Source organism: Sceloporus occidentalis, unplaced genomic scaffold, assembly GCF_023333645.1.
Source record: "Sceloporus occidentalis isolate IW3139 unplaced genomic scaffold, rSceOcc1.0.p SCAF_74, whole genome shotgun sequence".
In the NCBI taxonomy this organism is placed as follows: domain Eukaryota; kingdom Metazoa; phylum Chordata; class Lepidosauria; order Squamata; family Phrynosomatidae; genus Sceloporus; species Sceloporus occidentalis.
Window position 1 is genome coordinate 2,794,327 of NW_028317054.1, and position 27,873 is coordinate 2,822,199.

Genomic DNA, 27,873 nt, shown 5'->3' on the forward strand with positions numbered 1-27,873 from the left:
TTTCCTTTTGTTTTAAACAATATTCTCTTAATTCCTGATTGGATCTGCTTCTTCTGAAACAGTTTCCTTAAGTATGAAAAAACATCTTTTTATACTATTCTGTGCTAAGAAATGCAATGGGGCTAAAAAAGAGTAAAAAGAGATTATGTTTAAAGTGGTCTTGTCACCATAGCAACCAGTGGAATGTCCCTGCTGAATGGATCGTTTCACTGGTTGCTATAGTGATAAGAACACTTTTAATACTTTGCACCAGAACTGTTTTGAACATACAAACCCTATCTTGCTTTGGATATTAGGTGGGATTTACCCTCCAGGTGTCAAACGCCAAGACCACCGCTATACCCAAACAAGCAAACATTACATAACAAATTCTGGTGGAGAGGCAAATGCATAAAAGGAGACGGTGTAAAATTATCAAACTACTGGCAGGAATTGTGTGTAGATCAGATGAAATACAAAGGATCCAATAACCCCAAGCATTTTGCCTCCTGCAGCCCACTGACCCCCCAAATGCCTAATTTGTTCTGTGAGAATTTGGTGCAATTTGAAGTGGAATACTGTATCTTTCTTACACAATTTAATATCTAAACACATTTTCTGTGGTTTCTTAACATTATATTGTGAGTTTTAGGGCTGAGGAACACTCAATGTCCATCCACATTCTGAGCTCCTAGAAAGAGGAACATTAAGAGAGGGAAGAGGGACTATCTCTCCTAAAGGCACCCAAAGAGTTACATGAGACTTTTTAGTAACTTGGGACCCACGTAGGCTTCTGTGATTGTATACGTAAACGCTGGCTTCTTTCCTGATGTGTACAAATATCCTATTCAAGGTATGGATTTTTTGGCCCAAGCAATCCCTTCTCTGAAACCCACTCTTGACGGCACAAAATAGTAAGTCTTTTCAGGCTTCTGGGAGTTCCGCTAACGATGAACCTAGCTTTAAACAGTTTAGACTTGATGATATCTGAGAAATGAAAAGGATTTATTAAGCGATATTTTTCTTTTCACATCTCTCCTTGCAGGTTATGTGACTGACTGTCATAGAATGTTCTCTTCACCAATCAATCATATCTACTTACACAGGCAGTTAAGCATTCAACAAAGAAGATATTTATTTTTCCGGAGACAAAGAAGCAATGCTTATAGTATAGTTTGGCCAGGTACAGTTTCTCCGGCTCATCATGTTCCCGAGGTAACTGTCATTTTTATTATCTGATTCTTTTCCCAGTCAATATAAAGCATGACTGCACTACTGATCAAGTACATTCACCCACTGACAGCCGGGGACTGAAATCCTGGTCTTATAACCTGGTCTAGGATTCAGTCCCAAGCACCAGAGCCGCATGTTCCCAGCTTTCAGGGAGACAATGTTATAAGGAATAGATAATCAGATTTTACCTGAGCCAAACCTTCATTTAGATGGTTACATGCAGTCTACGAAATGATCCGGGCACAGCCGGTGGGCATCAGCGCTAGAAAAGTGGCCAGCGAAGTCCCGAAATCTTCCATAATGTTTGTAAATGATTTAAGTAAATACGATGTTTTTCTGTTTGCTGTCTGCTGGTGCCTTGTTGTTAGATGCACTGTTGTGAATCTGATGACTCTACATTGTAGCTGATGTGGCTTCATTTGAAGAAACGAATAAGCTACCGTAATACATTTTTTTACTTGGCTATTACTGTCTTCTTGAACTGGAAAAACAGCCTGCTTGTGATAATAATATACCTTGTTATATACTGCTGGCAGCAGGCGCTGCAATATACCTTACCCTACAGCAAGCATGCAATCATTACCCAGCGGCAAAAACTTCCAACGTAATTGTACATAAAAAGTTACAAAGGTTGTTTTTTTTTTTAAGGTTTTGGTTTTTTGGTAAGGTATATTAGAAAAAAAACAACCTTTAAGTTCACATTGCAGAGCAAGCATACATTAAATTACTCTTTTGTGTTCCCTTCTCCGGGATAAACAACAGCCCACGCGGGCATCCATATTACATCGGCGCTGTTGTGATGTTAGCACACTCCACTGTATTACCTGCCTAGTTTAAGCAATGTACAGGGTCTAGGCGTATTAAGGACTAGGACAGGTTAGGATAGCTGACTGGTTGTCAGGACTGTCCTGGTCAATTTGGGACAGTTGGAAGCTATGAAATAGGGTCTTACAACCCCATGTCTCTCTATTATACTTGTGTAAGAGTTCGGCAATCTCCAGTGCGATGCAGTTTGCAGCAGTGTACCCATCCTTGGTTGATTTGGGTCACTTTTGTTACCGTGAATGTCCCCGCTGGGTCACTGTGATACACTCATGCGCACAAAACATTCTGAGCTCTTACAATGGAGTGATATCAGGGTAAGAAAGAAGGGCACTGGCATTCGGATCAATAAAGTAAAGCAGCCCAGAGAACGCCACCACCTTGGACCTGCATCCCTATGAAAAACTATACATTTTCTCTATAGCACAAAAAGAAACGTACACTAATTTTAGAACCATTAAGTAATTGCAAAGAGAATGGGCAGACGGGATGTCCCACAAACATGTCATGTGGTCTAACAAATAATTAGCCTAGACTTCATTTCTGGTTTTGTGGTTTAGTCATCTCTCTGACCTCCTGCAAGAAAAGCCAACTCACTGATTGATTGCTTGCAGGAGAAACTTGCCGGGTTTGGCCCTTCATAATGCATAGAGAAGTCTGGGAGGCTATACAAATTTAGAATGTATTATTATTAATATTATTTAATTATGCAGCGCTTATTACGGTCTTACAGTACAATCTAGAGATGCTAGAAACCTTTCGAAGGTAAAGTAGGATGAAGCCAACGCTGAAACCTTCCAACTAACAATCCAAGCGACAGCATTTCACTGCCTTTCCAAATAACAGGAATAGTTATTTAATATGTTTTCCCTGATGGCAAGAATTTTGAATATTATAAGAAGAAAAAAAAGTAGACAAAATATACTTCAACAGCAATGACAGATTACAGCAGCCCGATTTTACAATTCAAGGCTATTACTGCAATCCTTTCAATAAATGTGCCCTTTTTTGTTTATCTTTGACAATAAATGTCAATTTAATGCTTAAAAGGAAAAAAACTGTTTGTCATTGTTTTTTTTTTATTAACAGTTTCTGTTATTAAAGATGCTGCCAGGCTGGATGCTGTTATTGTGGAGAGGGTGAAATCGGTGAAACGTATTTTGGGAATTTTTGTAATATTTTTAACTTTGCGTCAGAGAACATTTATTTTTTGCTCTTCCCTGGTTCAAACACTTTGTATAAGTTGGTTGTAAAAGGCTGATGTTAAGTTCAAAAGGGCAATTGAAGGAATACTGAAGCAGCCTTGAGGGTTGGCTTGGTGGCTTATGGAGGTCGCTCTTAGAACTCAAAGGGCAAGATGCATGAAGCAGGAGGCACTGTCTGAGAAAAGGATCCCATTGTCATGCTGTTTTCTGATCTTCATTCCCAATCCTTTTTCTTCCAAGCACATAATGAAGCCAGACTATGTGACGACAGGCATTGTGCCTGACTGGGGAGACTACATTGAAATTAAAAACGAAGATCAGATTCAAGGGCTACGTCATGCTTGTCAGCTGGCCCGTCATATTTTGCTTATGGCTGGGAAGAGTCTAAAGGTAAAAAGCGCACTTAATGTACAATGAATAAGATTTCTTTTTACACCAGTTTTTTTTCGGGTTACATAACCTTCAAAATGGTTTATTTACAAAAATTGAAATCCTGAAGCAAGAAGGAACATTCTTTAAGTTTCCACAGTGACTGCTCCACAGTTAGCACTCTGTACCAGACTTGCTGTTGATAAATATGGGCCATTGAGTCATATTTACCTGAGCGTGGAGTAGTACAAAGCTCTAAATGTAGATCTTTGTACAGAACGTTGTTTAGAATCCCTCAATGTACAGAAACACTCCCTTGGTTGTAGTGGTTATTGCTCTAAATTTAGCACCGGGGTAAATATTGCCATCATTCTTTTAAACCAAGAGGCAAGATGAATAAAAACTCTGTTTTATCCCATTTGAGGTTAAATTTCAAACACATAACTAATCAAAAGAGGGCAGAATAGATTTTATAGAACGAACTCCATAGTCTTCACAAGAAAACCTCAACGCTCAACAGTTAGAACTGATTATTTTTTTTTTTAGTATTTATTCTGTTTGAATTTTTCCCCCATTATAAGTAATTTGACATGCTGTAGATATGAACACAACACACTGTGTGAATTACGCATAATATGACATGTTTTCTTGCTGTTCTAGGTTGGCATGACAACAGAAGAAATAGATTCTTTTGTCCATCAGCAGATCATCAGCCACGATGCGTACCCATCTCCATTGGGCTATGGCGGGTTCCCCAAATCTGTTTGCACTTCTGTAAACAATGTTGTTTGCCACGGAATTCCAGACAGGTATTCAACTTTTATTGAGAATGTAGGCTGTGCTGGAAGTCCAACTGTTTAAATAAAGAGAGCTTCACCATATTCAGCGGTACAGTCTATGGGGCAGATGTAAACGATGATGTAATAAAGTAAATACAATTCATCATCACCCATGGAGGTACCTTATGTATATATTTTCGGGAAGTGTCCTATATAGGCATGACAAACTATCAGGGCCGGCCCAAGGCAAAATGTAGCCTGGGGCGAATTTTGAAATGCCGCCCCCCCCTTATCTACCCTTCCTCTCCCAACGTCCCTGCCGCCCCCCCCCCCATTATCTACCCTTCCTCTCCCTCCCTCCCTATTATCTACCCTTACCCCCCCCTTGTACTTACCTTTCAGCAGTCTCCCTGTTAGGTCTCGGTGCCGGCTTGTAATGCTGAGGGCCGGAAATGAGGTAATCTTCCGGCACTCAGCATTACAAGCCGGCACCGAGACCGAACAGGGAGACTCGCCGCAGAGGAGAGAGAGAGGGGCGCCGAGCGGGTACTGACAGCTTGGTAAGCGAAAACCACTCGGCGCCCCTTTCTCTCTCTTTCGCTTTAAAAAAAAAAAAAAAAAAAAAAGGGCTTGCTCAAAAGTGCCGCCTGGAGCGGTTACCCCACTCGGCCCTGCAAACTATTTCGTCCCATGTCTACTTAACTAATATCACTAAATGAATGAAACTGGGAAGGATGCTTTATGGCTGTTCCCAGCAGTGACCTCCACTTCAACTTTGTGTATTCCTTATTATCATCAATCAGTTTTACTACATAGGCAAAGAAATATCTCTCCATAGCAAAACATGACATTTACAATTGTCTGCCTTAGCATTTTTAATGACTTCCTTAAAACATTTAAAGTATGTACTTTGTGGTGTTTGTAAATTACCTCGTTTTTATTAATGAATGATTATTTCCCATTCGGCAGTGGTCAATTTAAAGATTTAAAGTGAATGAATGATCTAGTAACATCTATCTATCCCGATACATCTATATGTACGTGTGTATCTCTCTATCTATATATACACTACCATTTAGAAGGTTTGGGGGCACTTAGCTGTTTTCATTAAAAACAAGGACATTTCTAGCTATAACGTTACTGCAAAAGGGTTTTTAATTAGCCTTTTAAACTTAAAGTTGGATTAGTGAACACAACGTGTCGTTGGAACACAGGAGTGATGGGAGTGATAAAGGGCCTCTGTAATATGAAGATATTAAAAATCAGCCATTTCCGACTACAAGAGTCATTAACAACATTAACACTGTGTGCGCTGGATTTCTGATCCATTTGAAGTTACTATAATGGACAAAATTTGTTCGTTTTTTTTGCAAAAACAAGGAACTTTCTAGCTGACCCCCAAACCTTTGAATGATTGTGTATATTCTAATATTAATTACTTCATGGAGAACATAACAACATTTTGTTTCCATGGTAGATTTTAGTTGAAGCTGCCCTCAGAACGTCAGTACTAGTAACGTTAAGCAATGGCACCGACAGATTTAGAGAAAATAAAATGTATGGTTCTCAAATTCCATTTTTTTACAGTGTTAAATTACAATTTCTGTTTCTTTTTTTTAAAGCCGACCTCTTCAAAATGGAGACATTATCAACATAGATGTCACAGTAAGTCATTTATAGGTCAGCAATCTGTAAAGTATGTTAATTGAATGTACACCACACAGATTCGCGGGGTTATCTTCTGGCCCCTAAACATTTCGTAATCGGTGACACTGACTACGCCTGGGTTTCTGCAGACTGACGGGATAAGCTTTTCTTTCCCTAAATATGAATATTTTTCTGTTATATTTTCCATGAGCGGAATATCCGTGCTTATGGAAGAGGCTTTATAGGAATATTATACTGATTTGTTTTAAAGTCTGCAGCTATAGGACTCGCCATGAAAAAATCAATATTTACCTATATCAACCTGAAGCAGCAAGGCATTCTGGATCAATTGACTACCCTTTTCTTTATACTTGCTAGAATATGTTTTTTCTCTTGCCAATTTATGGCATTTTATTGATTTCTGTATCAGGAAATAGACACTGCGTCTCCTTTTTATTTTTCTTACTGATCAAGTCTTTTACGTAAATATCCTCATATTTAGAGTAGTTATATTATTCTGGTTAAAATTGACTCACCAAGCCAGTTACTCACCTGTGCTAAAGCAGTGTCTTTCAAACCTGACATCTTATCACTCAATGATCATAGAATTTTTAAGCACAAGCAGATCATTTTAATGAAAAACTCAGCAGCCGGAGATTGTGTTGGTTAGTTAAGCTCATTCTTAGTTGTTGAAAAAGTAAAGATTTATGTATAGGAGTATTATTGGATATAAGCTGGTTTCTCACCTAGTTGGCAGCTCCGTTAGTAAGTAGCTTCCAAAGATCAGCCTTGTTAAACAAATAGATGTTGTAAAGACCGTAAGATCCTCAGTGCATGCAGCGACGAACAGCTGAAAGACGGTTTGTGTTTATGTCTCGTGGCTGTTTTTCTAGTTTTGTTTTTGTGTGTTTTCATCTTTTATTTATTATTTATTTTTCCTTTTTGTTTTTTTTCCCTTTTTTGGGGGGGGTTTATTCCAAGTCGAACCCGGGCCTGACATGAATTTATGGCTGGAATCAGAAAAACTGAGATCGATGTTGGCCTAAGTGAAATGTCAGTCCGATCCTGCTATGTGTCATGTTGTTGAGAAGGTGTAATTGTTATTGATCCTCCGTGCAGTTAATGCAGAGCGCTGCAGTACTGAGCAGCTGCCGAAGATAGATATGTATGAGATGAGCTAACGTGAAGAAAGCCAGCATTTTTCTTTCACTCTGCCGAGATTGATCTTCCTCTTCCTGCTGATTTTGAGTAGGGCCTGTCATTATGTTACTCTGTCATTAGAGGCTACATTGGCCTGTGTATGTCAGTCTATTTGGACAGCAACTCTTTTGCTAGCAGTGTTCCCTACATTTATTAAAATCTCCGAAGATAGTGTTGTGCTCCATTTACGGCATGAGAACGTTAACCCTTTGCTGCCGAACAAAACGTGGGACAAAAATACTCATCAAATTCTAATTCCTTCTCTTATCAAAAGGCACCCCAAGAATATAAGGCCAAACACCTGCAAGTTTTCTCTATACTATGAACACAATTAAGTCTCTGATGTGTTATGTTAAAAGGACTGATCAGTTTTGTGATCTGTGCTTTGAGATAATTGTCTTAATTATGGAGACCATTGCAAGTTTAGAGAACCCATCCAGACCCAATGGAAATCGAAAGGGACAGTTCTGAACCATAGCTTCTTTTATTCTGCTGTTGGATGAATATATACCAGCATTTCTGTTACATAGTTTGAAAACCCTCTGATAGGATAGATACATGCTGGGATAAAATAAATGATTTTGTTTTGTATAGTATTAAATTATATGCAGAATTTCAAGAAATAATTTCTTTGGTCTATTAAGTTTTTAGTTTATATTTTGATCATCAGAAATCAGTAGTGGCTCACATCATGAAAAATCAATCAATTTACAATCATTGGATGAAGTCATGTTGGTGTCATCTCATCAGAGCCAGCTTTGCATGTAGGGCATCGTGACTCTTTAGGGTACATGATTCCCGAAACTCATGCAGCACCAGCCTGGTGTATATATTATGCATATCCCAGACAGAAAAACTATTTAAAACATGTTATACATGTTATCCATGTATAATCCAAGTGCCACGCTAATTAGCATGGGCCTTGTAATAGTCTTCTTTAGTCCAGTTTGCTTTACAGAACAGTTGGCAACCTGTTTTTTTAGAGGCAGATAGGGACCATTGCTATAGAAAGAGAGCCTTCAAGCACTTTCTCCAATAAAGCATAACTAAGAACGGGTTGAAAAGGATACCAATAAGATTTTTTAATGTAACTTCACCCTTAGGTGGATGCAAAGTCTTCATGCTTGTAAATAACTTGCCACTTGCATAAATTTACACCGTAGCAAATTCTTTTCCTTAGGTTCCTTTATGACGTCTCAGCATTTCCTGCTTTCCCAGAGGTCTAAAATAAAAACTTGTGTCACATCACTATTATTAATTAAGGTAAAGGACGGAAATTCCATTTTCTTGAGGACTTAAACCAGGGTTGGGATACAGAAAGAAGCTTCAGAGTTTGGCATATAATAGTTTGATATGAAGTGAACATTGTGCTGACATTCCAAAATGATTCTTTAGCATTATTACGTCTCTGCTATCTTATACATGTATGCATTTGACTTTAATTCCCAACCACATGTTAAATTAGCCCTTTCCCCCCAAAAAAATATACTTGAATGTTGCACGACGCATCTTTTTACGCCAGCTATAATTAGTCTGATCATCATACTTGGCTATGTTGTGTAGTTTTCCACATCTGGTTCTTCTCCCCCCCCCCCCCACTGTCTATGTGATCGCAAAAAGAAAAAATAAATGCAAAGGACTCCAAACAAAAATTCTTATTACATCACTGGGCAGAGGTCAGAGCGCTAGGCTACCTATTACACCACCAAAAATAAAATGGTTAAGAAAGATGGATTAGATTTTTTTTTTAACTTAAGGGGAAGCTGTGATTGCCTTGGTTTAAAATTCTCCAGCCCGTAGGTTGAATGGTATATTTCAGGCATCGGAAGTGATTTTGCCTTTGGTTTGATTAACAAACTTTGCCTGTGGCTACATTAACTCCGGCCCGGCTCGTACAAACAAAGCTTCCTTATATCATTGCGATGGGAAGGCTGTTCAGGATGTTTCCACATGTGCTGGCCTTGCTGGCCATTTGGATTTCTAAGTTAAAACGTACCCCCTAGACTTGATTTATGATCTGCAAATGGCTTTTAAACAACTGGATGTTTTGTCTGGCTTTAGATTGATATTAGTCTGTCCTCCGATATATCCATATTATTAAATACATTGATCTTTGTAAGAACGTTTACTTTAGCAGACAAGTCACGTCTCTGAGTTAAAGATGTTTTTGTCTTGTTTACAATTTGTCCATGTGGCAAAATAAATTTCAATCCTACGTGAAGGTTTCCTTTGGTGTGGTTAGGCTTCAGGGGAACCGATGCCTTTCCTACTTAAGTATTTTCCAGCAAACATACTTTAGAAGACAAGCTATTAACCAATAAACAGTTTATTTAAAAATGCCTCTACCTTCCTGATACGCACCGCCATACCCCACGGTGCTCTACAGTTGGAAGATAATTTGAAACAGAAAGACACATGGAAACAAATTGTAAAGCTAGAAATGCATGCAGACCAAAAGCCTGGATTGCACTGATCACCGTAGAGGGTCATGGATGCTCTTAAGCCCCTTTACATTAAACTACCCCAAAACAAACTCTCCAGTGGGACAGACTACCCCATGTGAATTCATTTTGTTCTATAGGTCTGTCAATTTTAGTACGATGAGTTCACAGATACCGGTGTACAAGAGATATGCTGAAAAAAGTTCTAAAGAAGAAATCTCAAGGAGTATTTCTAGGTCCAAATCGTTTTATTTTACATTAAAGAAAATAAGCATTTGATAAGATATCCAAAAGAAAAGGTGGGTATCTGATCATCTTATCTGCTGAACCACATAGAGACCGCTGGACATCCCAACAATATCTGCAGGATGAACACATTTCAGAGGTTTCTAACACCCGTATGGACCCGTATGGACCCGTATGGACATATGTGTTTTGTTCTTCTCTTTACTTAATTTTCAATGAAGAAATGCCTCTTTGTTGATGACTTTTGACGCTGGCCTCATATATAAATCTCTTTAATTATTAATTGAGCCTTGAAACAAAAACTTTCAAAGTTCTAAAAAGGCCAAAATAACTACTAATGTACACTACCTGACCACAGAACGCAGGCTTGGAGTGCCTAAATTGCCCCATGGTGAGCCCTAACCCCCGTGTAATTTGTTTCTTAGTTTTATTTGGATGAACGTCTTACAGAGTTAACTGCTGTGACGGTCACTCTCGTAGATTTTTCTGCTTTTCAACTGTGGTGCCCTCGGCTGTCTGTCTGTTGTAACTATATTCATGTCCCAATGTTTCCTAAAGGAAAACATATCACAGACAGAGCCCATATTGTTCCCACCATGAACTAAGCATGACATTCTTAAATTACAGCACCGCACTCATCCAAAATAGGCGTATGCTATATATCTCTCTGAAAAAAAAAATCTGAAAAGAGAATTTTCTCTTACTTGGAAGTATCGCAAAATGTAACCATTCTCCCAGCATTTTTCACCAGAAGTGATTCTACTGATTATGCACTTTTTAGTATCTTGTCCTTGTGCAGCTCTATTGTTCACGTAGATTTCTCTACTCACATCTGGTTTTCTAAGAAATTATGGAAAGTGTGGATATTTCATACAAGTTCCTGCAGGGAAGACCACACTTTTTTTCACCCTATGTTGACTTTGGATGGTAGCCCAGGTTGTTGACTTTGAGTCATCATTGATCGTCCTTCCTCATCTTTAGACCATATATCCAATCGCAAACAATATTTTGTCCATTACATAATCTAAATGCTTCTGAAATATGAAGGCTTTTCATATAACATTCCACTATGATATTAGAAACCTCCTTGGTGCCGCAAGCCAGACAGCAATTACCCGGACAGCTTTTCTTATGTTAGTATATTAGTATGTCATATCACATGTTAACTGGTGGAACATATTACGTCTACTCCTAAAGTCCTCTAAGTCTCTCTTCAAAACTTAGGACAACTCAAACCATTTGGGGGCAAAAAATCTGTAGAGACTATTTTTACTCAAAACCAGTTCTTCTGAAATACTTCACATGTCCATTCACATCATTAGATACTTCTATTTTACTCACTTTTTTAATAACTGGTATTTTATTTTCTTCGGGACTATCTATTGGGATGTTGGCATTGATTGACTAGCTTTTCTTAGTAAAATGTTATGTATATAGTGCTGTGCCCTCTCTACATATGTCCATGCTCCACAACAACCTCCAAAAGCTTCATAACTTTGGACCCTCAAGTATCTATTTTATAGAAACTTGGTCCTTTTCCAAATTACCCTGACTTCATCTGACTTTTGGCATACAGGGCTAGCAAGTTGGGTCTGGAACTAAACATTGGGTCAGCTTCACCTCTCAATGTAACAGTGCAAAGCATAGACTCTGTGATTCAAAGTCTCCATCGATACTCCCCTGTGTGACACAACGACATGTATGTAAATGTTTCATTAGATACAATAATTCCGACTTAACTTTGTTCCAGTGAGCGGTACGTGTCAGTCTACATAACAGGAAAAAACAACAATAATTATATTCATAGTAATGATGCGGACTTTGAGTGTAAACTAAAATGACCCAAGAGAGAATAGCAGTGTTAGTTGGAGGAGAGGTTTTGTAGAGACGTTAGTTGGGAAGTTGCAGGCACATGTATTAATTATATAGGTTGTGCTTGCAGTGGCCGATGACATTAGCAGTTCTCTTCCAGATTAATGTTGCTGGTCATGTCATTTGTCAGGTTGACAGATGGAAACATTTCTGATCCTCACTCAGACTCGGCATGATTGATACGTATTTTATAAACTATCAGTAGTTCACAAGTAAAATAGTGAATACAACTATTCAGGATGCCCCCGTTGCAATTGGATTCACAATCCGTTATCGTCACCATAACAAATAAAAACCCTTTAGTTTATTGATATAAAAGTAAACATAACAAAAAAATAGTAAGAAGTGTTTTATGCCAATCTGCAACTGTTCATTGGTCGTACGTCGGTGACTTTAGAGTTAATTACAGGCGAACCCGATTAGAGAAGCACCTAATCAAATATAGATTTTTCTTTTTCCGTGTATTAAGAGGTTCCAAGATGCCCGTAAGACATCCTTATTAAATGGAATATCGAGGCTTTTCCTAAATTCTTAGATATCTAACCCCACCTGTAGCAGCGATATAATATAGCACCTCTAATAAAAACATATTCCCTCTTAATCGCTTTAACAAAACCATTTTATTTTTAAATGGATGCCTATTTTTTCTTGAGTGAAATTATTTGATAAAAAGATGTTTAAAATATTCTGGTACTGTAATTTTAATAAAAAAATATTATCCTATTATCCTGCGGCTTTACGTGTAATAATGTTTAATAGTCTGTATGCACAGTTCTTGTTTTACCTCTACTACCTTTTGTGATATTTTTTAAAGTTTGTTGGGAATCATTCTCTTTACGCAATCTGTTCTCGCCAGGTGTACAGCGGAGGCTACCACGGGGATACCTCTGAAACCTTCCTGGTGGGGAACGTGGATGCAGCCGGTGGAAAGTTGGTGGAGATAGCGAGACGATGCAGGGATGAAGCGATAGCAAAGTGCCGACCGGGGGCTCCTGTCTCTGCAATTGGAAACACAATCAGGTAAGCGGTTGCAGCGACAAGCGAAAGAGCGGCTGGCAGGGAGGACAAAGGTTATTGGTGGTTTGGTGGAAAGCTGATGACATGTTTCATGGTACAGAGCCATCATTTGACTGATATCAGTACGTGAACCGGAGGGCTGGATTGCAGTGCTCTGGGTACGAAAAAGGGTTTTAAAAAGTAAATTACATTTGGGTCAGCAAAGATACCTGGATCAAGAGAGAAAGGTGGGAATGAAACAACTATCACTTACGTGCTAAGGCACTCCGAAAACAATTTCACATGGGTACGAAACCATAATATACAATCACGCATCAACCATAACAGTCTGACAGCCGCATTGTAAACGCTGTGCATCACTAAATAAACCAGCTAAAGAAGGAGGACAACATAAAACGCAAGTGCTTTGTGAAACCAGAGTTTTCTTCTTTATAGCTATATTTCTTGGGCGTAATATATAATCGTGTGGAGATCTGTATTATTTACACACACATTTTTACTTTACCGAGGAGGTTGTAGATAAGTGGAACAGCTTTCCAGCAGAAGTGGTAGAGGCTAAAACTGTTGTGGGATAGGTATGTGGCTCCTGGATCTAAGATGGACCGATTAAGGACTGGGTCTTTACAGCAACAATGGGCAGGCCAGATGGGCCGAATGGGCCTGATTTGCTGTGTTTCACACTGTGTGTATATGTTGTGTGTTCACGTATTTCTCTATACGCTCTGATTACAAAGAAAATTGATAAAATCCACTTTAAACATATCTCCAGAGAATAAATACAAATATGTATTTCTGAAGGGGGGTTATTTTGGTGCTATGCAAAGCCTAGCCTTTTCTCAGAGGTTTAGCCCTTTTTTCCCATTCCCTTTATGTATTTTAACCATTTCGATACCGCAGCAGCCGGCAATATGCATTTCCGACAATGGATACGAGTGGTGGGATGGGCAGCATTAAATGCATCATTTATATGTATTTATTGCTATAGAAATGTTGTAACTGAATGCGAATCAAACTTTTGCAAAACCTCTTTGGGTTATATCTGGGAAGCTTTTATTGTAGACCTTGCACAAAATTGTGTTTTTGACAGTTTTAAATTATAGGCTAACTAGCATCGGAGAAAAAAAGGATAGTGTCTTTTCTCTTCTTTTATAGGAAATGTTGAATCAGACCCCTACTGGGAAAAGAAATTTAATGCATATCTCACTATCTTACTATCCACGACTATAATAGAATGGAATTCAAAATGCAGTTTTATTTTTGCAAAAGGGATGAGTCGATAGGTGCGCCTCGTATTTTCGAGCACCTAGGGTTCAAACAAATTTGCTGGTGGTGCTCTTGCATTTTAACAAAATTTATTCTTGTGTGGAAAAGGCCAGAGAGTACGAAATTCTTATTCAGGCATTGGAAGGCGCGCTGCATTCATAGCTGTGTCTAAAGGGCATGTCAGCCTTTGATTCTTTCTGAGAGGTAATTATCCTTTTCCTGTCACGAAACAACAAATGATAGCTAACTACACAGACACATTTGCGGTAGTCACATTCATCAACTACAGAAAAAAAAATTCAATTTAATTGTACAACCCAGCTGCACATGAGCTTTTCAACATATCTGTCGCTTTTTTTTTTTGCTTTTTTTGCTTTTTTTTTTCCTATTTCTGCTCTGAGATCTGTATTTTTTCCCTCTATCTCCTCTCTAAACTTTTTTGTTTCCTCTCATCTTTTTTCTTTTTCTCCCTGTTTTGTCTTTCCCTCCTTTTTTCTTGTAAAAGCAATTTTCCTTTGTGTGGCTTTTTTTTTAAATATATATATATTTTTTTCTTTCTTTTTTTTTTGTTGCCTCCCCCCCCCCCATTGAAGGATATGAATGTAGAAAATTATCACAATTACTCATATAATTGAGCCTCTTTGTAGCAAGTGCAAATCCTGTAGCCTTTCTCCTTCAGGAAAATGGTTTCATTATAGGGTTTTTCATATTCCCTGACACCATCCACACAGAGGAACGGGCGTGCAGATGAGATGTACTCGGAACACTGCAGATCAGTAAGGTCACAGTAGGAATAATTAGCTCTGCTATGGAAAGAGCTTGTAGGCCTTTTTACCACTACATAAATGTACTGTCCGTGGCTTTTAGTAACAGAAAAAAACTTACTAACAAATGGAACTCCCGCCTACTACTTTGAAAAAAAAATTTGTATCAACACTACAATTTTCTATCATTAAGACTAATAACACAGAGCCTGCTATACATCAAGAGGAATAAAAAGAAAAATCTTGCATTCAAGTGGCGGCTGGGTGCTGACCTTTGTTCCCTTTTTTTGTGGGTGTATGTGTGTACAAAAAAGAGGGACCCACACATGACGCCAACACCCAGCTGAACAGTAACTAATGGCATTATATACATAAATATATATACAATATGTGTGTGTGTGCTGTGATGTTATTTTTATTATTTTGTTTTTATTATTTTTTTATATTTATTTTGTTATCTCTAGGATGACAATAGTATTAAATTAATCTAATAATATATTATTATTTTATTTATAAAGTGCCAACAATTTACGAAGCGCTTCTTACAATACACACAATCAAAGGGTATAACAAAGCAATCATTAATATATAAATATACAAACCAATTGTAGAAAAAACAATTGTAGAAAAAATAGCACCTCCAAAAAAAAGGTATACAAACTAGCCCTCCCTTCAATTTGTATAGAATGGGTACAAACACAATGCATTTCTTTAATGTCATTGTCTTAAGAACCTAAATGTTTTTCTTGTTTCATCTAATTGGAGCATCTTTCTAATGAATACCATTTATCCCAATGAATTGTACGTTTGGAAAAACCAAAGCAAAGGACAAAAGTTTGCCTTCCCACTAGTTCATTGGTCTATGTTATTATTCATTAATAACAGGTTAATGTCGATGCCACTTTTCAATGCAAAATCATAATCTTATGAAAATGTTCATGAATTTTGGATTGAAGCAGAATTCCAAAGTGTTGTGTATAGTGCATATTACATAAAAATATATGATCTTGCACATAACAGGGTATATATAATTTACGTTGCTTGATTTTGTCTGAAGTAATGTATTAAAGCACTTAACTTTATTAACTATGATAGATTAATTTAACTAATATTAACTTTTTCTTTTCCTTCTGTATGTTTATGTATAGCTTGACATATCTATCAGGAGTTGTACCTAGTTCATATCTATCTATCTATCTATCTATCTATCTATCTATCTATCTATCTATCTATATATATATATATATATATATATATATATATAGTTTTAGCTTGGTATAACACAATCTTATGTAGGCTATATTGATCAATAATAACAATAGACAGGTTAGCAAAAATACAAGTAACCCCTGAATGAAACAAAAATAAAATTACATTAGTGACAAAAAATATATATAAAAATGTCCATTTAATTTAAAGCTGAGTGTTGTTCTTCATCTAGCTCGGGGAAGCAATTTTCCCTTGCACTTAGTGTCTTGAGCATTTTTTGAGCAGTAGTTATTATAGTAATGCATAGCAGGAAGTAAATGGTGCAAAAGACAATAGCTTCCCCTGAGCTTTCTAAGAAAAGTGCTCATGCAATTTGACATTTGCTATATTCAGTCAAAACATGGAAGCCTTTCCAAATATATTTCAGAATGTTAACCAGTGAACTGCCATGGAAATTGGTTTCCTGTTCATTTTAAACCCGGACTTGGTTAGTTACATTAAAGTATAAAACTTAAACGTAACGTACATTTCAAGACCCTAGTAATTTATGTATATGCAAATTTATTTGTTTAGTAACATGAACCATATTAACACCTTTAATAAACAGATAAAAAATGCGAATGTCACTTGAAAGTGTAGGGCAGTTTTGTTGATAAATACGTGTTTTTATGTTGATTTAGGACAATGTAAGGCAAGTCAAATATAACATTTTCTGTTATTTGATTTTAAACAATAAATCACACAAACAAATTAAGTCATTTTAATGTCATCCACGATACATTACAGTTGACAGTTACTATAAATTCCAATGACTACGCTTTTCACAGTACCTGAGAGTATGCAGCGCCAGAAATGAGCTTTTATTTCAATCCATCATTAAAAAAAGAGAACATGAGATAAAAGTTCGGCTCCTTTGCAGGGGAATCAGAGTGATTTATATTGTGTTTGTAAATCAAAAATGTCTCATTTAATTAACACATTTTGACTTTGAAGAAAATTTGAGTTATATTAAAAATAGATTTATCACAATTAGATCATTTTAGATTGTTATTCAATAAAGTAGATTTTTTTTAAGTTTAGTTAATTTAAGCTACTAACTGCAACTCTTGCTCGATCCACCACTGGAGCCAGCTGGCAGTGTATACCGTGCGTATATTCGGCTGACTAATCTCCTGTAACAATTTATATTCAATAACATTGATTTTTTTTGTTAATTCAAGTTACTAACTAGTGTTAAAATACACAAATCAAAGGAATACATGAAACAGCCTTAAATTCATTGTTACATTTTTCAATTAAATACGTGTTTGCTAAAACACTTGACAAAGCAAAAAAAATATCAATAATAAAGGCGTGTAAGCAAAAAATATAGAATATATATATATATATATAAAAGAATATAGTGGGCACAATAATTGCTGTTGTGGTGAATTGTGACCATGTCAGTTGGCAAAATTATGTTATTTATAACATTTAGAGGAGCGAGGAAAATGTTTTTTATGTTTAGCTGTTAACTTGTGAGACTTGCGGGGCGTAGTGAATCTGATTTAATTAATGAAATACTTTCATGAAATAATTTAACTCATCATAAGATGAAGGCCATAATGGGAAATGTATCTAATTAAAGTTAACGTATTTATATGCTGTGTGACTGTAGGTTCACTGCAGATGATTTTTCTGATAAGCTAACTGGCATTGGGAGGAAATTACATCAGAAAATCACATTGAAGGCAGCTGGTATCTATGTAGTTTATTCACTAAAGGGAGACTTGTATGGAGAGTTGTGTTTCAGCTCCGATACGTGATGGAGGTCCAACCCAATGAGCTTCGGCTGCAGGAAGAACGTGGCTGGCCTTGTATAACATGACATTTCTTCATGTGACAAGTCTCCTCTCCCATTATGTTATGCATTATACAGGGCTAGCTCAGTGTTGGCCATTTACAGTATAATGAATAGTAAATTGAGGGAGCTGAGACCTCAATGTGTTTATCCATCTACCAACCTAAGGTCTGTCGTCTGATGCTTGATCAGAAAGTAGGGTATAAAAATCGGGTATACATACAATTTATGACATTATGCCACGGTCTTCCCTTTTCCCCATCTTTTCCTTTTGCTGATTTGGTTTGTGATGGGACACAAATTTTCCATTAAAAATGCTAAAATTAGGGCCATGTTTGGTGAGTTGGGGTGTGGGAATCTTCATTATGCATGATTACCATATAAATCCTCTAGACAGTGATACAAATACATGCATCATGTTGGCACCTGTTATGGAGAACTTAATTATGGAACTATTCACATCCATTTTTTTCCATTAATATTTACAAAGACCCTTTTTTTGCAGCCACATACCAGAAATCTTATGTCACTTTAGATGAACTTCAAGTCCTACAAATTAAATGTATTATTATTATTTTATATAGCGCCTGCAGATTCCGCAGCGCTGTAGAAAGGGTAGACAGGACATAACACGTAGTATATAGCATAACAAGATGACATATAGAAACAACAGGTGAGGAGGGCCCGGCTCAAATGAGCTTACAATCTACTTATTCGAATGTAAGTCAAGCTAATGCCTTTTGTGGCCACTTCATTATAGGACATATCCCGCGATGGATCGGGTTTATTGTTAAATTGTCGCAATGACCGACATTAACTATAGACTACACAGGGCAACTCGGTTTCTCTTGCAGGAGGTCACAGAGTTGTCCTTCATGATGAATAATGAGATTGGGGGGGTTGAAATGTTCATCCCACCCAAAGCCCATAATTTAGTGAATACAATTACTTGGGTCATTGGGGCAAATTAAGAGTACTTTGGTTATTTTTGGTGTTTTGCACCCAAATTGCTCTAGTTTTCTAGTTTTTTTTATAAGATTCTATATTTGTTGGCAACATACATTTTTTGTTAAATAACCATAACTAACTGTATTTTTTATAAAAGCAGTTGAATAATTTTCTAGGAAAATACATATTTTTTATGTCAGAACTATACATTAATTTCAAGGCAAATCCTAAAAAGCTGTTTTTCTATGGATTAAAATAACGTCGGCGTAAAACAAAGCATAGGCATGTGGAAATATTTATTTGTTGCAGGTCTAAATACTAAGTTTTGGTTGTTATGGGTATTTTTTCTCATACAGAAATGAAACAAATTCTTGCCTTTTTGGCATTTTTCTCATATGAACTGTAAATACTGAAATTAAGCCAAAAGCCGTCATCACAGACTCACCTGGAGAAAGTGTTATCGTCCCGATGAGAGAATGTCATGAAACTGGAAACTTATTATTGCTCCAGCGATGTGATCAATACCTGGTATTTTGTTGAATTATGGTGTGTGAGATCGTTGTTTCCGCTTATGATTCTAGATCTTGTGTTCAGTTCAATTCATAGTCCACATTCTTTTTTTTCTGGTAGATTAACAACTTTATAACAACTGCCACATCTGCCACTGATATAAAACGTTATCCTTTATGTTGCAGAATTATTTTAGTGCTTTAGACCATTTGTAAATAAAAACATCCTCGCCCTTGCTTTTCTGTGGACATATAGGGTCTTAGTATGAATGTATATTTTGTTTATTTTGTAGGTTTAAAGACATTAACGTTCATACCTAGCAAACTCCTTCTGCAGGAAGGGACATCTTTTCCTTTTATAATTCATCGTTAAATACCTCCCAAGTGTCTCAGTTCGGGGGGGACAGTCTCGATTTTTAGGCACAGTCCTGCTGTAGCTTCCTGAGAGTTCCACCTTTGGGGATCAAGGGCCGGTTGAGGAGATCATCTGATCTCCCTGAACTGACCTGGGAGCTGTAAAGTCATTGTAGCTCCCTAGTGGTCACGTTGCAATTCTCTGAAGCTGAGCTCCTTGAGGTGGCTCTTCAGGTATAGTGGCCCCGATCATGCCCCTCGCAGGTCTGGCTGTGCCCGTTCTGAGTCTATCCATATCCCCTCCCTGCCTCTACCCATACACCCCAACACAGATGTCCTGGATTGGACATCTAAAATGTTGGGAAGGGGTGTAGAGTTAAGATGGGGAGACTTCTTGAAAGTCATCTCACTGATTTAGTAGTTTTTGTAGTGGACAACAGTCTCGGACCTTTTTAATTCATAGCGCTATCACAGCGTTAAAATGTAAAACTCCCAGAGAGAATGCACCCTACTGTCTGCATCCAGTACAACTCTAAAAGACATTCCCACAGAACTCCTGCTGCACCTGTCCAAACACTGGGATATCGTACAGCATTCATCCTTAAAGAAACTAAAAGTAATTTCACATGTGGAATTTAAGAAGGATTAATTGGAACGATTTAAGATATGCATTCTTAAAAAAGCAGTTTCTTCATTCAATGGTAGAGGAAAAACAGTAGCAGTTTCCAGGTAGCCTGACTGAACCCTACTAGATAGTAAGCTCCTATGAACAGGGCCCTCCTCAACTTTTGTTTCAGTAAATCCAGATTGTTATGTGATCCATTGCGTCTGGTTTATTAATTGTACAATGTTGTGGAATATTTTTGGTGTTATATAAATCAATAAAAAACAATGGACAATAATCCCAAAGAGAGGAGAATTCAAAGTTGAAAGGAACATTAAAGATGTTGGAGGTTCCTACACCTTTGCGTAACACCCCTAGGTATAACTTTTAGATGAGACATTAAAAAAATAATGTGTAATGAATGCAAGTCTGGATGATTCACCTGCTGAAAAACAAGTCCTACCTGTGTCTTTTTGGGGCATCTATACCTTGCATGAGCCAGTAAGTAGCCAAAGTGGATTTGGCCTGATTCCAAAACAAGTTGTATCTCTGCCCTCACTTTTGGTATTCTGTAGCCAGACCGCCACTAAGAATAGAAAAAGAAAAACTTCTGTTGCGTTTTGGGTGTAAACTCATCTTTGTGACATTAGATTATTCGATCCTGGTGCAGAGAGAAGTGGGAGTAGGAAATCTTCATCAACAGTGCAATGTAAGCACAGCTGAGAGGTGTTCCGGCCCTCGCTATTGTATGTGCTGTGATATGTTGGTCCATTTCATTAACCAGTCACCAGTCTCACATTATGTTTTATGCCTGTTTTGTGTGGCATCTGCATATATTTACTGCTACACCGGACAATGGTGACCGTCTTACAATCTGAAGCTAGGTGTAAAGATAACCTACAAAAGAAACATTTTGAATTGTGTTCGTCAACCTGGGAGTTTGCAGGAGAGTTCAACGTTTCCATTCCCTGATTGTCCATTAGGAAAGGCCAACCTCAGTCAGCTTCTCTTCCAAGAATGACTGAGCTGGCCCTGCACAATGCATAGTTAATGTATGATTTCTTAAAACTCATCTAATTGATTTAACTATGCATTACCCAAGACCAGCTCATTCTTTTATGCAGAAGGAGCTCATGGGAGCTTGGCCTTCATAATGCGTAGTAAAGCCGGAGAGCAGGGCCGGCCCAAGGCAAAATGCCGCCCCCCCCTTATCTACCCTTCCTCTCCCTCCGTCCCTGCCACCCAGGTTAGTGAACAGAGGTCATGGGTAAAGAGTGCATTGCGAACATGTTTCCATATTTATCATATAATCAACAATAATCTGTTTGCTTTTTATGGCACGTTTGCTTAATATAGAGCTTTCTCCAAAATGCTCAGTCATTTTTGTACGGAAGAATTCTAAAACCCCTTGCCCACAAAATGCTTCTTTTTCAAAGTTTTAAAAATGATTATTATCATGGTTAATTTAAAATTAAGGTACTTTTTATGCTCCACTTTTGTTGTCACATCTATTACTCACATACCAGTGTTTTAGCAGCATTACTTTACATATTGTATTTGGGAATGTTGTGGTGCTATATGGTATTCTGTAATGGAAGAGGAGTATGGCTTCTGGAGTCAATCAGCTGAGCAGCATTCGGCGGCATAACTACAGGGGACGCAGCAGCCGCAACTGCAAAGGGGCCTGCCTCTTTAGGTATGATGGCACAAACAAGCTATTTGTGGCAAAGATAAACTGGGGGCGCTGACAAGCTGGAGCAAACCATGTCACAGGCAGGCTGTTTGGGGGCACTGATAAGCTGCTTGGGGCAAATGTGGCACTGTGGGACATGTTACTTGTTGAAGTTGAGGGGCCCTGGGCAATTTATGCCCCAGCACTAGATACACAAAGCAGCACATGTACTCTCACACACAGTATGTAATATGCCAGTAAACTAAACAGTAAATATACATCTAAAAGATTTCTCTGGTTTAATCTAAATGTTGTTGCTCTGCTTCTGTAATATAGAAATAAAGGAAGAAGCTGGACCCAGACTCTGTTAAATATTTAATTATAAAACACAATTTAATCTGTGGGTTTGTGGAGGGAGCCCTAGAGCTTTACAGAGCTTTAAAGAGCTGAACCCACCATGTTGGTTAACACCAATGGGTTAAAAAAACAGCACACGCATACTATTTTTGATAAAGCCACGCCCACTTTTGTTCATAAAGCTCAGTGTATCATGATAGACTGGAGCCACACCCACATTACATCATAAAGCTTGGCCGTGTCATAATAGGCTGGAGCTGTAAAAGCAGGAGCCGGCAGTGTGTGAGCTCAGTTAGGGCAAAAGAGTCCTGAGTTATTTAGACAACCGACGACTCCAGTTAGGGTTTGGGGGATCCGTCCGTCTCGCTCTCGGGCAGCACAGCTCATTATCAGCTCTTGATGAATGTTTGTGAGGATCTGCGTTCCCTCTTCGATCCGGGGACATTTACTTTTTTGGTTACCATTTTATTCTGTTCTTTAGTGTGAAACGTGCTGATCGCCTATTCAAGGGGTCAGAAAGAAATGTTTTACTTGGAACAGAGACAACCTTTTTACCTTTTGAGCTTAATTATGCTTTGGCCAATTTATATAACCAAAACCTCTCATTTATATTATGTTTATATATTTGTTGCCAACTTTATTAGGGTGAGAAGCGCAGACAGTATTTTGTTTTTTGACAACCTTTTGCCCCCCAAGTTTTTTCACCTTCCTCTGGATTGCTAGGCAGGAAGTTTAGGATCAGGCTGTAGGTTAGTGGTGGGGTCTACAAGGATTTTTCCCATTAGGGCTGTTTGCCCTAAAGTTTTCTTTTTCTCTCCGTTGTCAATATGCTGTTTTCTGTTATAACTTAAATAAACGTTTTTTTTTTTTAAATGTAAACTCTTGTGTGTGTTCATTTGAATCTGTCCTTAACATATCAAAAAATGAGTGTGAATGGAACACAGGGCTAACGCTCTTATGATGTCATAGCACTTTGGCATCAAAAAGAGAGATTGTCCAAATATTTTCACAGCTATGGGGAGGTAATACAAAAAAAGTGCAAAGAACCATCAAACTGGTCGGATTCAAACGGCACAGAAGAAAAAAAAAAATGCCCCAGCGAGTTGGATGCGGGGTTAATGGGGAAGGTACTCCTGGCAGATACTAAACCAGCAAAGTGAGATAACTGCTGTGATGTAATCGACACTCTCATCAAGGGAAGGGGTTCAATAAACCCAGCTAAAATCTAATATACACTTTTTGCTTGATCAAAAATGATGTTAATTTAATCCATTTAACTAAATGACAATAAATTCAGATTCTTAAATGTATTTAAATCACCTGGAATCAAGAAAAAGTGTTGTAGGTGGGGCTAAGTCACCCTCCAATGAGATCAAAGCTAACACCTTTTATTAATATCATAAAACTAATGGCTGGGCTGGATTCAGGAACGTAACACCTCATGCAAGTCAAAAATGTTTAAAATACATTTATCAAAAGATCCTTAACACTTTCTTTATACTGATTTCTGAACTGTATGTAAAATAAATAAGGAAGATTGAAAATTCGCAACCGGTATGGAAGTGGAGATTAAGCGCGTGTTGGAAAAGAATACACAAAAGAATAAATGGTAACGTACAGAATGTAAACTGATACGTGCTGATAATAATGTAATAGAATCAGTATTAATGAAAATATACTAAATAACAAAAAATATGAGGTCACCCCTCCTAATTATTGAATTTAGGTGTTTCCACCTATTGCTAAAAGGCGTATGAAATCAAGCACATAGGCAGCCTTATCCATAGGCAAACATTGGCAGTAGAACGGGTCGCACTGAGGAACTCAGTGACTTTAATCGCCATCGGATGCCACATTTGCTACGAGTCCGTTCCTGAAATGTCTGCCCTGCTGGATCTGCCCCGGTCCACTGTAACTGCTATTACTGTGAAGTGGAAACGTCTAGAAGTAACAGCAGCTCAGGTCATTATGCACAATGCCAAGCAGCAGCTGGAGGGGTGTAAAGCGCACTGTATTCTGGAGCAGAGGAGACGTCTTCTCTTGAGTGATGAATCCCACATCACTATCTGGAAGTCTGATGGATGAATGTGGGTTTGGCGGATGCCGGGAAAACACTACCTACGGTAATGCATAGTACCACATGTAAAGTTTGTTGGAGGAGTTCTTCAGGGTTTGACCTCACAAATGCTCTTTTGAATGAATGGGCCTAAATACCTGCAGACACACCCCAAAATCTTGTGGAAAGTCTTCCCAGAAGAGTTCAAGCTTTTATAGTTGCAAGGGATGGGGGGCAACTCCATATAAATATCCATGGTTTTAGAATGGGTCATATAGATGTGTGGGTTAGGTTTCCTCATACTTTTGGTCATATAGTGTAATTTATGTGGCTTGCTGTGAGGAATACATCCATGCAGTGGGCATAACTATAGGGTTCACAGCAATGGGAAGGGGCCTCAAAGCTCCCTGGAGTCCCCAGTGGCTTCACAGCCCGACAACTTAGGCACAAGGCCTGGGAACATGTAAAATCCAGCTTCTCCTCGTTGGTGTCCTGTTGTCTGCAGTACCTAGTATTTCTTATATTTGCTGGATGTTTTGTTGCTGACCTCGGATAGTCTTTGATTTGCATGTTTGCCTGTGGCCCCTTTGACCTTGGAACAGTGTTATCCTTTTTATGTTACCCTTGACCTCAGATTGCTCTAGCCTTCACTTTACATATGTGTGCCATAGTGTATGTTGGAGGGGGGGAAAAGGCAATGATGGTAAAGACAAGCTGTTTGGGGCAGAGATGCACAGATAAACTGGGGGCACTGACAAGCTGGAGCAAATATGGCACAGGCAGACTGCTTGGGGGCACTGATAAGCTGCTTGGGGCAAATGTGACACTCACAAGTTGTTTCAGGGCAACGGAGATACTCACAAGCTGTTTGTCGGAAAAGGTGGCATTGTTGGACAGGTTGCTTGGGGAATTTGGGGGACAGGGCAATTTTCGCACCGGGGCCCTATCGTTTCAGGTTATGCCACTGGCAGCATTAGAAAACACCTCAGAATGGACAAGATGCAAGAAGCAGGCAAAGGTTGGGTGGGACACATAGCCACAGGTGGTGTGGGACTATAATGCAGTCATCCCAACCTCTGGAGCCACTGTTGTATTTCCATTAGGGATAAAATGCTATAAATGGAACCAGTCTACCATGGAATGAAGAATGCATGTTGTTTAGTTATGGTGATAATTTGGTCCCTTCCCTGTGTGCAGCCATTAGACCAAGGCTGTTGGGTTAGACTAGACCAAAAGCAGAAGCTGTATTAAATATAGCACAGGTGCAAAAAGAATATGTAATATACCCAAATGTAGGGTAGTATTTTGTTAGCTTTTGCAAAATGGGAATTTTGATTATATCTGGTTACTGGTATCCCTAAACAGTAGGAGTTACATCTGGTATACTTGATGATGTCACACTTAGGATTAGAATATCCTTATAATGGTACACACAGGAAGAATTAAATATTAAAATGTATCCCTTTCATGCATTAGCCTTTTAAAGTTCTGTGCTCTGTCAGTAAAGAACAAGCCGTAGGTTGGTGTGACTTCTCCAACTCATTTTTAATTCCGCATAAATTATAGCCAGTGCCATTTATAGATATGCTGTATTTAGCATAGCGTTATTTCCCCAAATTAATTTTAATAGATCCTAATGAATAGGGCATGCTTATGATAACAGCGCATCTGCATATGATTTGCATTACATTTGCAGTAATCTCTTTCCAATGCTGGGCTTTCAACGTGATGTTAACCTATGCTAAAGTGCATTACTTTCTGAGGTTGTAACATTTAATGGCCTATCGAACCTCAGTAAATCTGGCCGTAAATGTCTTCCCTTCTGTTTAAGTGTTAACAGCGTTCAGACTGTATGAGTGTCTGGTGCCAGAGATTGCAACATATCACAATTAAAGGAATATGTTCCAGACTCTGCGTTCAGTTGACCCATAATGCCTCCATAACTCATGATCTGTGCTAAATGTATTACTAGAGTTTCAAGCTCCCTTCTAGATTATGGGTTGAGCTCTCTTGTGTATCATTTTTATAACATTTTAAGCTTTTTATTTGAATATTTTTAGTGTTTTCTTTAATGATAAAGTTCAGGTACACATCATGTTTTTAGGGTTAAAGCATTGCTTTTTTAATGCACCGCATAATTCATTGCTGGAGACAAAACTTGGAGACCCTGATTAATAGGGAGAAATTGGAGAAACGGTTATGTCAAGTAGAAATAAAGTGACATTTTCTTTTATTCAGGTAATAGAGTATATGTCCATGTTCGCAGATTCAGCAGGCCATCACAAAAAATAAAACCTCTGCTTTCATAAAACTGTAATTTTCAGAATATCTGTTAGAAGCATGTCAACTCAAAAACTAACATGTAATGCAAATAAATGCTTCGGTTCCCAGCACTCACACTTTTCTTTATACCTGTGCATCTTCTCATTTATAAAGCCGTATTGCCGAAGAGAACGATTTACGAGTCTGCCCTCATTTTGTTGGTCACGGAATCGGTTCTTTTTTTCACGGCCATCCAGAGATTTGGCATCATGGTAAGTAAATATCATTGTAAAGTCAACCACTTCAATAACACAATGTGTGCTTAGAATGATCTCTGATTAGATCCAATTATTTCCCATTTTTTATCAGTGGTAAAAGAAATTACACGTCCTTTTTAATTATTTTCAGAGTGCAGATAGATAAGTTTGATGAGTTTACATAAGTTTCTGTTTCTGTTTTATATATTGTCAGATAACAAAGGTTAGATTAGAAGGTTGAATGAATATTATACTAATCTTTAGCATTTATAAAGATTTTTTTTAGCATTTTTGTTTGTTTGTGCCTAACCGGAAAAAAATATGCAACATTGCTGACTGTAGGTGAAGGGGAAGCACAGTGTATGGACTGTACAGATACCCAAGATAGATATCAGCAGGAACATGTATTGCAATGCAGTAAGAATTGTTATAGTTCCTTTATAAAGCTCCATAGTCTAATTGTTTCTGTCTATTTAATTTTATTTGTGTACATGAAGAGCTCTCCGCTCCAGTTTGCACCAGATCACATTAATTTACAAAATTGTCAGCAAGTGTTCTTGGGGGGCATTAGGCGTTGGTAGGCTCCCAAATGCCTATATACTGCATTAAGGTAGATCTCAAGTTGGTCTGAAGTAACTGTGGTCACTACCCAGTTTTGGGGTTTTCACATAAGAATTTGAACATTCTGTTTCGATGTTGAATTTAAGAAACTATTGCCAAGATGTTTTGTAATGACCTTCATGAAAAACCACCATATTGTTCCATTTATCAGGATGGCAAGACCCAAATGCCCCCTCCAGGACCTACCTTGTTGAAGGTGGTCCTCATGCGCTCAGTGCCCGATTAAGACCCTTTGGGGCCTCTAGGCAGATGGCTTTTGGGATCCCTTGGCAAGAAATAAATGCACACTTGCACTAACACTTCCCTCCCAGACACCTGACTTCTCCCCACAATGACTATAAGATGCC

The 27,873-nt window shown here is 38.1% G+C and overlaps 1 protein-coding gene across 1 annotated transcript in view; it reads left to right on the forward strand.

The window, feature by feature from the left end:
* Positions 1–27,873, forward strand: part of LOC149285956 (methionine aminopeptidase 1D, mitochondrial-like) — a 57,298-nt gene that overhangs the window by 23,819 nt on the left and 5,606 nt on the right. The window contains exons 2-7 of the mRNA XM_089494669.1: positions 1,025–1,194; positions 3,480–3,629; positions 4,269–4,417; positions 6,010–6,052; positions 12,650–12,813; positions 26,823–26,920. Of these exons, the coding sequence (XP_089350795.1) occupies positions 1,025–1,194; positions 3,480–3,629; positions 4,269–4,417; positions 6,010–6,052; positions 12,650–12,813; positions 26,823–26,920 (774 nt within the window). The remainder of the gene's footprint in view (positions 1–1,024; positions 1,195–3,479; positions 3,630–4,268; positions 4,418–6,009; positions 6,053–12,649; positions 12,814–26,822; positions 26,921–27,873) is intronic.